Here is a 15,151-nt window from a genome sequence, read left to right on the forward strand (position 1 = left end):
TGACTCTCTCCAGAGTGGCTGCCAGAACTCCTGAGTTTCCAGCAGTTTTTGTTTGTAATCATTTCAGGTTCCCAGCATCTGCAGTATTTTGTGCCTGCATTACATGATTAGAAGTAAGTTTTGGAGCTGGATAATTGCTAAATTTCATTTTGTGACATATGCTAGAAGAACATAAGATTAGGGAGATCAGTATAAGGCCAAGTTGTTGGTTCCAGTAGAACGCTTGCAAGGATGAGGTATATTTCATAGTCATAGTCATATTTGAACAGAAAGGGATGTATTCGATACTGGCATCCTGGATGGTGCCACCCCGCAGAATATAATTCATTAAAGGGACCTAATGTTTGAACACCCACAAACTCCTACTCCTCCCCCTGTGCTTCTAAAGAACATCTGTTCAAGCTAGGAACTACTGTGCCAGGAATCTGGCATGAATTGGCACTCCTGCAATCATGAAGTGGTGATCTCCCTGTCCAATGGCTGGATGTAGAGCCTGATTGTGATGGCAGTGTTGAGTGGGCTGGGACGAGCAGAGCAGCTGCTCAGGTGTGAGGCCGGGATCATTCTAAGTTCACCCGGGCTGTTATGGTGAGCACAGGTCATTGTTGGGGACTAGCAATGGGTGCTCCACGAGTTGACAGACCACCCGAGTCAAACAATCTCTCGGCATCTTATTATGATGGATGCTCCTTTGGCTGCACAGCTCTATCTAATTCAAAGACTTATTTGTGGTAAAGAGCTCAAAGGCCTTGATATCATTAGGAGTAGCAACTGGGTGCAGTTTTGCTTCAGTTTAGTTGGAAGCCTATTTAATCAAAAAGTAATCATACTATCTTTTGCGATAAGATTTTCTAATCTCCCACTGGGGGAATAACTAATTATCATCAAAAGGCATAAAAATCTTGCTATTTCTGGTGCACCTGCCTAGCTTTGAGAGACACTGCAAAGTCCCAGACACAAGCTCAGTTAACAGGAAGTTTTCATTGTAATTCATTTGAGCCAAGAACTTTGTAAGTACTCTTGATAAGGCTGTCTCTGATAGAAAATTTTAAAAACTAGTGGAAAGGATACAGAATATCTATTTGCGCATAAAATTCTGCAATCCTTTTTGCTGATATTAAAAAGAACAATAGAGAAAAATAATCAGTTTCTACTACTTAATACTTTACATGAATGCACACTAAGGCCTGATACTGATTTTTTTTTAAATTTGGGAATACACACAGAAAATATATTTGCTTTAATTTAAATACTTTAGAAGCTCTTCCTGATTGGAAGAATTAGGTAACCACATTCAGTGTAGGTGAAACAGGTTGAGAATTTAAAGACACAAGAGGACTGAATGCCACAAAAGGAAGTATGTTTCCTGAATGTTGTAGGCTGCAAGAAGGAAATTAGACCTGATCAATGATTGTTAGCAGGCAAGTGAAGAAGCAGATTCGTAATTTCAGAAGCATAGTGCTGCAGATGCTGGAAATCTGAAAGCTATTGACTGTACATATGTTGACTATTGGTTATGTGCACAGTGATGGGATTTTTGATTAGACAGCTCTATCATAATGCCTGTTTGATTTACTATGCAGCAGCTTCTTTAATGTTGTTTCCGCAAGCAGTTGCACCTAACTAATAGTTCATTGTGTCAGAATGATGTCATTGGAGACAACAACAGCCTTTTGCAGGCTAGAAATCATCGTTACTGTAGAAATAATGTACTAAATATGTACTTTAGTCTTCATGAACACATGCTGTGCTCATTTCATCCGATGGCAACATTGTTGATCAGTGGAGCACTGGTAAACTGACTGCCTTATCATTGCGGAACCACTTTTCAAGCCAGGCAACATTTTATTTGCAACATGTGCCAGAAATTCCAAGTCACCAGCCCAGGACAGTGCATTATGTAAATCCAACTGGAAGCAGATGCACTTTGAATGTTTATATATTGATTGAGATACCCATAGGACCCCGAGCACCCAAAAACTCCAGTTTGATGTTGCATAATGTGGGAGGCTGAATAAAAACTGTGTGAAACTTCCTCTTCCTCCAAGTCTAAAATCAGTTCTCTCTGAACTCAGATCAGATCCTTCTTCTGAATATTTATTGCAGCTTTGGCATTTGAGAATATTGGTAAGTGCTTCTGATAACCAATTTTACCCCTATTTTCTCAGCTGCTTAAATTATTAATCATTTCCCATGTAGAATGCTGCAGTTATATGTGACATTCAATCTTAGTGAGGGACACTGAAAAGGAAATGTGAGATAATCAAACCTCTATTCTATTCTGCTGCAAAGATGTAGGGTTGCACAATTTATCTTGATAGTGAACATTATCCCAGCTGCAGGAGAGATTCAGTTTACAGACATCTTTCTAAGAAAGAAAATATCGGTGAAAAATAAAAAAAAAGCATGTCTTTCCTTGCTTATGGATATTATGTGTATTGATTTCCTTTTAAATCCAAGATAGTCTCATATGATGGGAAATTGTTGCCTGTGAATTCATCAACCCAGCAGCCTCCTTTTTTTCTTTTTTGCAGGTATTTAGTTATGGAATTGATGGATGCCAACCTATGTCAGGTAATTCAAATGGAACTGGATCACGAGCGGATGTCCTACCTATTATACCAGATGCTGTGTGGCATCAAGCACCTCCATTCTGCTGGCATTATTCACCGGGTGGGTATTCGGAAGAAGCAAGCAGTTTGACCAAAATAGATTTGAAAAATTTTAGTAACACCATGGAAGTATTACAGAACAATATACAGGTTCGCCTTCACTAATCTGACTACCTGTAATCCGCACTGATGTAAAATTTTCCACGCAACTGTAATTTCAAATTTTCCGGGCCACTGTACCAATCTGCTGCACATTGGTTTGGTTGCGCTAGATCTGTTCACGTGTTGGCGCACTCTTGAAAGCACAGACAGGCGATTCCTGCTTGTTTTCCTGCATTTGCGTGAGGTGCAGCTGCCTGGCACCCGCCTGTCTTACCTGCCAGCAGCGGGGGAACTGGTACACACTGAGTTGGTCCGCCTTCTCACCCGCTTGCCGGCAGTCATGCATTGCCCTCCAGCGTCGCCCAGCCAGCATTCTGTTCTCTTCTGCCTACAACCTCAGATCAGACGTGGCAACCCGCTGAATTTAAGCATAATACTAAGTGGAAAAGAAACTAACAAGGATTCCCTCAGTAACTGCGAGTGCAATGTAGTCTTTGGGGTAACTGCAAGTCTGTGTCTTTGCTATCGCTTAGTTCACGCTTGAGTGCTGGTAATGGGTGCGCTTTATTTTTTGCAAGTGGGGAGGGGGGATTGTTGCTCGCTGCCACCTATGGGAGGGAGGAGAGCGGGGGTGGGGGACTTAGGAGTTCTGATATTTAACTGTCGTTCATTCCTTGGGGCACTCCTCTGTTTTCGTAGATGATTGCGAAGAAAAAGCATTTCACGATGTATATGGTATATATTTCTCTGACATTAAATGATCCTTTGATATTTTAAAGATATGATGAGGTGGCTAGCTATTGCTTAATGTGATCCTTCTGTAATTCGGCATTTTCACTAATCCGGCACTCCTCAGGTCCCAATGGTGCCGGATTAGTGAAGGAAGACCTGTACGGGACTATGCAACTGGGCCACCAGTTGGTGATAGCCTGAGAAATCTGCTGCACTATTGGATGCATATTAATATCCCAACACAGTTTTACCTTTTTTAGATATTGCACAGCATTATAATAGCTTTACCAATGATTAGAGTAAGATTAAAGGGAGTATGGGAACTGGGGCACTGGTGGCTTTAATGGAAGACGTATATTTCAGAGGAGTGTGGGAACCAGTGACCTGGTGAGATTTGGGAAAGCTTGGGACCCATGGCTCCAGTGAGTTTCAGGGGAGAGTTGGAAACATCACTTGTGAGCTAGACTCTGAATCATTGGGGGTTCTGAAAAGTGAGATAGCAGATAGTTGAAGTCATGGAGTTGTTCTGAAAACCGGACCATCGGAATATGGGTTGAAAATGGGTGAGGTATAAGGGGATAGAATACACCAGATACTGTCTTAAAAGGATCACTGCATGCAGCCAAAACCTTACTGCTTCACCAACCCCTACAAAATTGTGGTTCACTTAGATTGCCTCCTCTCCCTCCTTTAGGCCTTCATCCAGTCTGTTTTAACTACTCGAGCTACCAGATTTTATCTTCTCTATTATCCCACCTGAGTACTCTCAGTACCAGTTTAACCCTGGCATTCATGGTGGTTTAATGGTGACATATTAATTCTGAAACTGGATTAATAATTTAAGGAACAAGAATTCAGAGTTGCGAATTTAAAATATAGAAGTACAAGTTACACACACACAAAATGCTGGTGAACGCAGCAGGCTAGGCAGCATCTGTAGGAAGGGGTACAGTCAACGTTTTGGGCTGGGACTCTTCGTCAGGTCTAACTGAAAGAAGAGATAGTAAGAGTTTTGAGAGGGGGAGGGGGAGATCTGAAATGATAGGAGAAGACAGGAGGGGAGGGGTGGATCTAAGAGCTGGAAAGTTGATTGGCAAAAGGGGTACCAGGCTGGAGAAGGGAGAAGATCATGGGATGGGAAGCCTGGGGAGAAAGAGAAGGGGAGGAGGGAGCCCGGAGGGTGGAGAGCAGGCAAGGAGTTGTAGTGAGAGGGACAGAGGGAGAAAAAAAAGAGGAAAAAAAGGAAAAATATAAAAAAATGTATTAAATAAATAAGGGATGGGGTGTGAAGGTGAGGAGGTAGGGTTGCTAACTGTCCTGTATTAGCTGGGACATCCTGTATATTGGCCTAAATTGGTTTGTCCCATACGGGACCGCCCTTGTCCCGTATTTCCCCCCGCTAAGGTAGAGCATTCCTATGAAACCTTTCATGCTGAAATGGCGTAAATTGAAGAAGCAATTACCATTAATTTATATGGGAAAAATTTTTGAGTGTTCCCAGACCCAAAAATCCTACCAAATCATACCGAATAACACATAAAAGCTAAAATAACACTAACATATAGTAAAAGCAGGAATGGTATGATAAATACACAGCCTATATAAAGTAGAATTAATGTATATGCAGTGTAGTCGGGAAGATTAAGGCAAAACCAGTTTGTGGAAAAAAAATTGGCACGTACGCGCATGCGCACACAGGTGCTCGCGCAAGGCTTCATGGTCATGGTAGTCTTTCTCGGGGTAAACGCAAGTGTCCTGTATTTGACTGCTACTTTTGTCCCTTATTTGGAAGTGAGAAAGTTGGCAACCCTAGGAGGAGAGGCATTAGTGGAAGTTAGAGAAGTCAATATTCATGTCATCAGGTTGGAGGCTACCCAGATAGAATATAAGGTGTGTTCCTCCAACCTTCATCTTGACAGTAGAGGAGGCCGTGGATAGACATATATGAATGGGAATGGGACATGGAATTAAAATGTGTGGCCACTGGGAGATCTTATATTCCGTCTGGGTAGCCTCCAATCTGATGGCATGAATATTGACTTATCTAGCTTCCGTTAATGCCCCTCCTCCCCTTCACACCCCATCCCTTATTTATTTATTTAATATATTTTTAATATATTCCCCCCTTTTTTTCTCTTTTTTTTTCTTCCTCTGTCCCTCTCACTATAACTCCTTGCCTGCTCTCCACCCTCTGGGCTCCCCTCCCCTCTTCTCTTTCTCCCCAGACTTCCCATCCCATGATCCTCTCCCTTCTCCAGCTCTTAGATCCACCCCTAATCTCCTGTCTCCTTCTATCATTTTGGATCTCCCCCTCCCCCTCCCACTTTCAAATCTCTTACTATCTCTTCTTTCAGTTAGTCCTGACGAAGGGTCCTGGCCTGAAACGTTGACTGTACCTCTTCCTATAGATGCTGCCTGGCCTGCTGCGTTCATCAGCATTTTTTGTGTGTGTTGCTTGAATTTCCAGCATCTGCAGATTTCCTCGTGTCTGCGAAGTACAAGTTAGTATTAATAAAGCTATGTAGTTGTGTAGTATTTGAATTTATACTTTTACATTTACAGGATTTAAAACCAAGCAACATAGTGGTAAAGTCAGACTGCACTTTAAAAATCCTTGACTTTGGACTGGCAAGGACTGCTGGAACAAGCTTCATGATGACTCCTTATGTAGTAACGCGATATTATAGAGCACCAGAAGTTATTCTGGGAATGGGGTACAAAGAAAATGGTGAGATTTTTACTTAGCACTAGCACATTTCTTATTGATACCTATTTGTGTCATAGACACGGCAAATTATTTCATTTTGCATAGATTGAACCATCCTGTTAGATTGAAAATCTGGTGCATTACTTTTAAATGAAAGCTTTTCTATTTGTTAAAAATGAGCTACTTACCAATGATTATAATATGATGTGACTGTTTTAACTAAAGCAGCCCTTTGAATTCATTAATGTTATCAATAAAGTAACTAAGGGCTGAAAAACAGCATGCACTTGATGGATTAAATCTTGATTCATAACAAACTCATCTGACCAGCCTCTGTGATCAATAATTATGCAACTCAAAAGAATGGTTATCTCAACTCAATCCTCTGATTGGCAGCTATATTTCCTTTTGGGCTGGTTCATCCAGATGGCTGGGAGGAGTTGCAGGTTACTGAGGAACAAAGTAAATTACCTGATCAAAGAGCAGATCTCTTCTGAAAGTGGTAGTTTGGTATCAAGCCTATATTGCCTTCCTAATTTTTATGCCACCTTTGTTATTTAATTTGCTGTCAGGTTTAATTCACCTTTCCTTACAGAGGAAGAAGAAAATAAACCTCAATCTGTTCTTCAAAATTAGGAAATATGAGAAGTATATCGATGCAAGTTGTCGGGAAGAAATAAAAGATCTGAAATTCTGTCCCTTCATCAAAAACTTCAGTAGTATAGAAGGGCCGAGATGGCCTGTTTCCGTGCTGTAATTGTTAAATGGTTATATATAGCACTCCCTAATATTTACATCAGCCTACTGTTAGCTAAGAGACTATTTGTTTCCTATGCCTGCTAGTAGTTAGAGCAGAATGAATATCTGAAGCAAGTTGTATCCTGATATTGTTAGTTACCGTTCTTGCCAGGTACTGGTAATAAATATTTCTTGATAATTTTATATTGTTAAGCATTCTAAAAATGACATGCATATCCTTCAAAAGATGAATGATTCTGTAATATTTCACCATGGAGACAATTCTTTTGATTTTACCTGCTATTTTCTCTAGAATTATTTTATAATTAATTTGGACCATGAGACCATAAGACATAGTAGTAGAATGAGACCATTTGGCTCCTTGGGTTTGTTCCGCCATTCCATCATTACTGAATGATTATCCCTCTCAACCCCATTCTCCTGCTTTCTCCCCATAACCTTTGACACCCTGACTAATCAAGAACCTACCAAACTTCGCTTTAAGTATATCCAATTATTTGGCCTCCACAGTCATCTGTGGTAATGAATTTCACAGATTCACCATCCTCTGGCTAAATAACTTCCTCCTCATCACTATTCTGAGCGTCTGCCCTCTGGTCCTAGATTCCCGCACTATAGGAAACATCCTCTCCACACCCACTCAGTCTAGATCTTTCCAGTATTTGATAATTTCAATGAGATTCCCCGCTCAATTTCTATACTCCAGTGAGTACATGCCCAGAGCAATCAAACACTCCTCATACATTAACACTTTTATTCCAGGATTCATTCTCATGAACCTCCTCTGGACCCTCCCCAATACCAGCGCATCTTAGATAAAGGACCCCAAAATTGCTCTTAATAGTCCAAGTGCAGTTTGACCAATGCCTTATAAAGCCACAGCATTACATCCTTGCTCTTATATTCTAGTCCTCTCGAAACAAATGCTAGCATTACATTTAACTATCTTACCACTGACTCAACCTGCAAGTTAACCTTATAGAGAATCCAGCAAAATGCCTTTGCACTTCTGAGTTCTGAATTTTCACCCCATTTAAAAAAATAATCTATGCCTTTATTCCTTTTACTGAAGTGCATGACCATACACTTCCCTATACTCCAACTTCTTTGCCTATATTCACCTATTCTGTCTAAGTCCTTCTGCAAATTCCCTGCTTCCTCAACAGTACCTGCCCCTCCACCTATCTTCACATTGTCTGCATACAGCCCTCAATTCCATCATCAAAATTATTGACATATAATGTGGAAAAAGAGCCACTAATTACCAGCAGCCAATGGGAAAAAAAATCAACTCCAGCATCTTCCTGAACACTCTGATTGGCTGCTGTATATCTTTGGTTGCTAAGTAAGGCTAACTAGCCAATAACTTCCTACATTTTGCCTCCTTCCTTCTTAAAAAAAGAGGAGTGATATTCAGAATTTTCCAGTTCACAGGAACCATTCCAGAATCTAGTGATTCTTGAAAGATCATTCCAAATGCCTCCACATTCTCTTCAGCTACCTCTTTCAGAACCCTGGGATACAGTCCATCTGGTGACTTACTTACCTTCAGACCTTTCAGCTTCCCGAGTACCTTCTCCTTAGTAATAGCAACAACATTCACTTCTGCCCCCTGACACTCGAATTTCTAGTATACTGTTGGTATCTTCCACAGTGAAGGCTGACACAAATACTTAATAAGTATGTCTGGCATTCGTTTGTCCCCCATTACTTCCTCTCCAGCGTCTTTTTCCAGCAGCCTGATATCCACTCTTCCTCTGTTTTACAATTTATATATCCGAAAAACAAATTTTGGCACCCTATTTTATATTATTGGCTAGCTTACCTTCATATTTCATCTCTTCTCTCTTTATGGCTTTTTTAGTTGCCTTCTGTTGGTTTTTAAAAGCTTTCTAATCCTCTAACTTTCCACTAATTTTTGCTATATTTTATCTGGTCTCTTTTGCATTATGCTGTCTGTGACTTCTGTTGTCAGTCAGGGTTGCCTCATCCTCCCTTTAGAATACTACTTCTTAGGATGTATCTGTCCTAAGCCTTCCGAATTGTTCCCACAAACACCCACCATTGCAATTCTACCATCATCCCTGCTAGTGTCCCTTTCCCATGAACTTTGACCAGCTCTTGTCTTCTGCCTCTGCAATTCCCTTTTCTCGACTGTAATACTGATACATCTGATTTTAGTTTCTGCCTCTTAAACTGCAGGATAAATTATATCACATTATGATCACTGACACCTAAGGGTCCCTTTCCCTTAAGCTCTCTAATTAAATCTGGTTCATTACACAACTCCCAGTCCAGAATTGCCTTTTCACTTGTGGGCTCAACCCACGCTGCTCTAAAAAGCCATCTTGTATGCATTTAAGAGCCACGACTTAACTGCAGAGGTCCGTACACAGCTGAGGATGTGGCAACTCTCAGGGAAGCACAAACTGTGCTTTCCCGTTCCATCAGGAAGGCGAAACAGGAGCATTCTCAGAGAATATGCAGCCACTTTTGTGATAGTAGGGACACAAGGCGAATATAGCAGGGAATTCAGAGGATTACAGACTACAAGTGTACCCTGCAGATCAGAAACCAGGATGCCTCATTCCTCGACAGGCTGAATTTCTTTTACGCCTTGTTTGATGCACAGAACAAAGTGCTGGTGAGGAAGCCACCGTTCCCCCCAGGGGAGCAGGCATTCCGCCTGGCAGAAGCTGAGCTGCGGAAGAACCTGGCCAGAGTCAACCCCCACAAAGCTGTGGACCGGAAAAACATACCAGGTCGGGTTCCGAAATACTGTGCAGCCCAGCTAACTGAGGTGCTGATGGATATATTCGACATCACTCTGAAACAGTCCATTGTGCCCTCGGTTTTCAAGGCAGCAACCATCATTCCAGTGGCAAAGAAGGGAACAGTACCTACCTTCTGCCAGTTACTATCAGAAGGCTATCACCTGGTGGCGTTACATCAACCATTATGAAATGCTTTCAGCAGCTTGTCATGGGGCACATTAAAGCCTTACTCCCAGTTACATTGGACCCTTTCCAGTTTGCTTATCACTTAAATTGATCCACTGATTAGGCGATAGCCTCAGCCCTCCACTCTGTCCTGTCCACCTGGAAAATGGATTCTCATATGCCAGGCTGCTGTTTATAGACTTCAGTTTGGCACTTAACACCATCATACCCCAGAAACTGTCCTCACTGGGTCTCAACACCTCTCCTTGCAGTTGGATACTGGAAAGGCCACAGTCAGTATGTGCGAGCAACAATGTCTCTAGTCCCATTACGCCGAGCACTGGTGCTCCACAGGGCTGTGTGCCCAGCTTGCTGCTGTTCACACTGCTGATGCATGACTGTGTCGCAGGATTCAGCTCAAACCATGTCAAGTGTGTGGATGACACAACATTGATTGGCCTCATCAACAATGATGATGAGATGAAGTATAGAGAGGAAGTGGAGTGGCTGGTGGAGTGGTGTGAGAAGAACAACCTAAGTCTGAATGTAGAGATTCTGGACTTCAGGAAGGTGTAAATGAACCATACCCCTCTGCAAATGCATGGCTTCTCTGGGAGTTCACATCATGGAATACCTCACCTGGTCCCTTAATATCACTTCCACTTCATAAGGAGATGGAGGCAAGTGAGGCTCCCACTTATCCCACCCCCCATCCCCCAGCTTAACTGCATTTTATAGGAGCACCATTGACAGCGTCTTGACAAGTTGCATCTCCATCTGATATGGGAGCAGCTGAGCATCGGACTGGAAGTCCCTACAAAGGCCTGTGAGAATGGCTGAGAGGATCATGGGGTCTCCCTGCCATCCATCGGGGACATTTATCAGGAGTGCTGCACATGCAGGGTCCTTAGTATTATTAAGGATCCCACCCATCCATCCAGCATCCTCTTTGACTTCGTACCATCAGGTAGGAGACTCCAAGGTATAAAAACAAGAACAGTCAGGCCAGGAAACAGTTTCTTCCATCAGGCCATTAGGCTTCTGAATTCCCTGCCACATTGCATTCGAAGTTTCACCAGTTAATCATTTCTGTACCTCACAATATTTAATTTATGCACTTTAGTTTGTTATTTCTATGTGATTCATATGCAGGTTTTATTCTTATTTTCCTAAGTATTGTGTGTTATGTGTTTTATACCCTGGTTTGGAGAAACATTGTTCTCTTTGACAGTACATATGTATATAGTTAAATGACAAAAAACTTGACTTGACTTCGACATGATTTTGCAAATCCCTTCTCTTGGGATCCCAATTTTCCCAATCTACCTACCTGTAGTCTCTCCCATCAGGGTCATTTTACCCTGGTAGTTTTGTCACTCTATCCACAAGGATTTTACATTTTCTGATCCTATGTCACTTCTGTCTCAGGATTTGTTTTCATTTTTTACCAAGAGAGCTGCCCCAATCCCTCTGCCTACCTGCTTGCCCTTTTAATTCAATGTGTATCCTTGGATCCCAGCTATCATCTTTCAGCCATGACTCAGTGATGCCCACAGCATCATTCCTGTCAGTCTCTAATGGCGCTACAAGACTATCTACCTTATTCTGTATACTATGTCCATTAAAATATAAGCCCTTCATCCTATATTCATCACCCTTTTTGATTTTGCCATGTTACACATGAACTCATCCCGCTGACTGCAATTTTGCCCTGTCCTTACTCAGTCTCACTACATACTGCATCTACCAACTGTCCCATCTATAGCCCTATCACTCTGGTTTCCACCGCACTGCCATATTTTTAGTGATGTGGAAGTTGCTGGCAAGGGCTGCATTTATTCCCATGTCTAATTGCCTTTGAGGAGGTAATGGTAAGCTGCCTTTGGACTGCTGTAGTCCCTTCTAATGAAGGTAGTCTCATAGGGTTGTTGAACAGCGAAGTTCAGTGTTTAGACTCAGCAACACTTTATTACAAAGTCAGAATGGGGTACAACTTGGGAGGAATACGCAACTGGTGCCCAAAGGCCATGTCATTCTTGGTAGAAGTAGTCATGGATTTAGCAGATGCTGCTAGGAAGTCTAGGTGAGTACTGATGGTGCATATTGTAGTAAAAGTACCTATATAGTGAATGGAAGGGATGCTTAAGGTTGTTGATGGGGTGCCACTGAGATGGATTGCATTGTCCTGGATGGTTTTGAGCTTATTGTATCTTGCTGCAGGTTGAGTGTATTCTTACAGGCTTTTAACCTGCACCTTGAAAACGTTGGAAAAGCTTTGGAGTGATTCACTGCCAATGGTGTACCAGCCTGGCTTGTATTTGTAGCCACAATATGTATCTAGCTGCTTGGCTTGATTTCTTGCTCATTGATGACTCCAGCAGGTAGGGTGTTCAGTAAAGCCATTGGGTCGGAAGTTAGACATTCTCTTGTTGGAGAAAGTCATTTTCTAGCACTTCACAAATGTTACTGGCTACTTATCAATTCAGGTGTGAACGTAGCCTCAAACTCATTTGTTCAGAGGTTGCCAGTGGAATGGAATAGCGTGCAATCACAGCAAGTACCCTAATTTCTGACGTGGTTGGGCCTTGAACATGCTTGAAGAACTCATCCAGTCATCCACCTTGGCTACCTTAGAGGTAGACCACTAACAACTACAAACAGCTTCCCAAGAGCAAACAATGACTTCATTCCTTGGAGTATTTACCCATAGTGCCCATTTACCATGGTTACTTGACAGCACAGACATTCAAATGCTTCCTCGATGTCAAGGATAATCATGCTCACCTTTTCTCTTGAATTCAGTTTTTTTTTTGGTCTGTGCTTGTATCAAGATTATATTGACATCTGGAGCTAAGAGGTCCTGGTGAATCTCATAACTGAGGAGATATTATTGTTGCAATTGTACTGCCGCAGTGTAGGCTGATGTGTAGCGAGTCCATTACGGTATTAAAGCTGGGATGTTTACTTGTACCATTGCTGTCAAAAAGCTCCCAACTATGTTCGCAATTTTTCTCAACAACTGCAGAATATTCTGAAGAGGGAGGGTGAACTGCCAGAGGTCGTGGTGCACACTGGCACCAATTACATAGCTAGAAAAGGGGACGAGGTCCTGTTCAGTGAGTATAGGGAGTTAGCGAAGAGGTTGAAGAGCAGGACTTCAAGGTAGTAGTCTCTGGATTACACCTGGTGCAATGTGCTAGTCAAGGCAGGAGTATGATGATGGTAGAGCTGACTGGCTGAGGATTTGGTGCAGGGGGGCAAGATTTCAGATTTCTGGATCATTGGGATCTCTGCTGGGGAAGGTATGACCAGTACAAAAAGGACGGGTTACATTTGAACCCAAGGGTAGGTTTGCTAGAGATGTTGGGGAGGATATAAACTAATTTGGTAGGGAGATGGGGGCCAGCGTGAAAGGGCTGAAGATGGGGCAGTTGGTATACAAGTAGGTCCAGTATGTAGTGGGACTCTGAGGAAGAACTGGCAGATGATGGGGCAACATTGACTTAATGGAACGAGTTGAAGTGTAACATGGGGGGAAATCAAAAGGGTAATGAAAACAGGACTAAATTCACGCAGTATATGGAATAAGGTAGATGATCCTGTAGCACAATTAGAGATTGGCGGGTATGGCGCTGTGGGCGTTACTGAGTCATGGCTGAAAGAAGATCAGAGTTGGGGGCTGAAAATCCAAGGATACGGATTGTATCAAAGGGTCAGGCAAGTAGACAGACAGTGTGGGGAGGCTCTGTTGATAAAAAAGATGAAATCAAATCCTTAGAAAGAGGTTACACAGGATTGTGGATAGAGTAATGAAACTGCAAGGGTGAAATGACTCTGATGGGAAATATATACAGGCTCCCAAACAGTAGCCAGCATGTGGGCTGCAAATTACAACGGGAGACAGAAAAGACATGTAAATAGGCAATGTTATGATAGTCATGGGGGACTTCAATATGCAGGTAGATTGGGAAAATCAAATTGATGCAAGATCCCAAGAAATGGAATTTGTAGAATGCCTATGAGGTGGCTTTTTAGAGCAGCTTGTGGTTGAGCCTACTATGGGAAAGACAATTCTAGATTGGGCATTATGTAATGAACTAGATTTGATTAGGGAGCTTATGTTGAAAGAACCCGTGGGGAACAGTGATCATACTATGATAGAATTCACCCTGCAGTTTAAGAGGGAGAAGATAAAGTTAGATGTGTAAGTATCACAGTGGAGTAAGGGAAATTACAGAGGCACGAGAGACGAGCTGGCTGGTTTTGCAGGGATAATGGCAGAACAGCAATTGCTGGAGTTTCTGGGGGCAATTCCGAAGGCAGAGGATAGATACATCACAAAAATGAAAAGGTTTTCTAAGGTGAGGATGACGTAACTATGGCTGACAAAGGAAGTCAAAGACAGCATAAAAGGGAAAGAGAACATGTATATAATAGCCAAAAACAGTAGGAAGGATTGGGAAAGTTTTAAAAATTAAGGAAAGGCAACTAAAAAAAGCCATAATGAGAGAAAAGGTGAAATGTGAAAGTAAGCTAGCCATTAATATATAAGAGGTTACCAGAAGTTTTTTTTCAAGTATATTAAGAGTCTCCGGTGCCAGGGTAGCGTAGCAGTAGCATGACTATGTTACAACTTGGAGCATTCCGGAGTTTGGAGTTCAATTCTGGCAGTGTTCTGTAAGGAATCTGTATGTTTCCCTCCCCCTACCCCCATCGTGGAATGCGATGGTTTCCCCAGGGTGCTCCAGTTTCTTCCCACAGTCCGATGACATACCAGGCCAGATAACCGGACGTTGTAAATTGTCCTGTGCTTAGGTTAGGGTTAATCAGGTTTGTCAGGGGTTGCTGGAGCTACATAGCTTGTGGGGCCTTCTTTGCACAATATCACTAAATTAGAGTAAAAGAGAGGTGAGAGTGAGGTGATATTACAGGAAAGATACTAGCATAGATTGAAACTTGCTTTCTGGCAGGAGGCAAATATTGGGAATAAAGGGTGCCTTTTTCTAGTTGCCTGCCAGTGACTAGTGGTGTTTCATGGGGGTCTGTGCTGGGACCGCTTCTTTTCACGTTATTTGTCAATGATTTGCATGATGGAATTAATAGCTTAGTGGCCAAGTTTGCGGACAATACAAAGATACCTGGAGAGGCAAGTAGTGTTGAGAATGCAGGGGGTCTGCAAAAAGACTTATACAGATTAGGAGAGTGGATAAAGAGATATTCAATGGAATTCAGTGTAGGAAAGTGCATGGTCGTGCACTTTGCTAGAAGGAATAAAAGCATAGACTATTTTCTAAATGGGG

At 42.2% G+C, this 15,151-nt stretch overlaps 1 protein-coding gene across 12 annotated transcripts in view; it reads left to right on the forward strand.

The window, feature by feature from the left end:
- mapk10 (mitogen-activated protein kinase 10) overlaps positions 1 to 15,151 on the forward strand; it is a 353,081-nt gene that overhangs the window by 253,966 nt on the left and 83,964 nt on the right. For all 12 annotated transcript variants that reach the window (XM_072253118.1, XM_072253115.1, XM_072253110.1 and 9 more), the window contains 2 exons: positions 2,535 to 2,673; positions 6,009 to 6,174. In XM_072253118.1, coding sequence (XP_072109219.1) covers positions 2,535 to 2,673; positions 6,009 to 6,174 — 305 coding nt within the window. The remainder of the gene's footprint in view (positions 1 to 2,534; positions 2,674 to 6,008; positions 6,175 to 15,151) is intronic.

This window comes from Mobula birostris, chromosome 3 (genome assembly GCF_030028105.1).
Source record: "Mobula birostris isolate sMobBir1 chromosome 3, sMobBir1.hap1, whole genome shotgun sequence".
In the NCBI taxonomy this organism is placed as follows: domain Eukaryota; kingdom Metazoa; phylum Chordata; class Chondrichthyes; order Myliobatiformes; family Myliobatidae; genus Mobula; species Mobula birostris.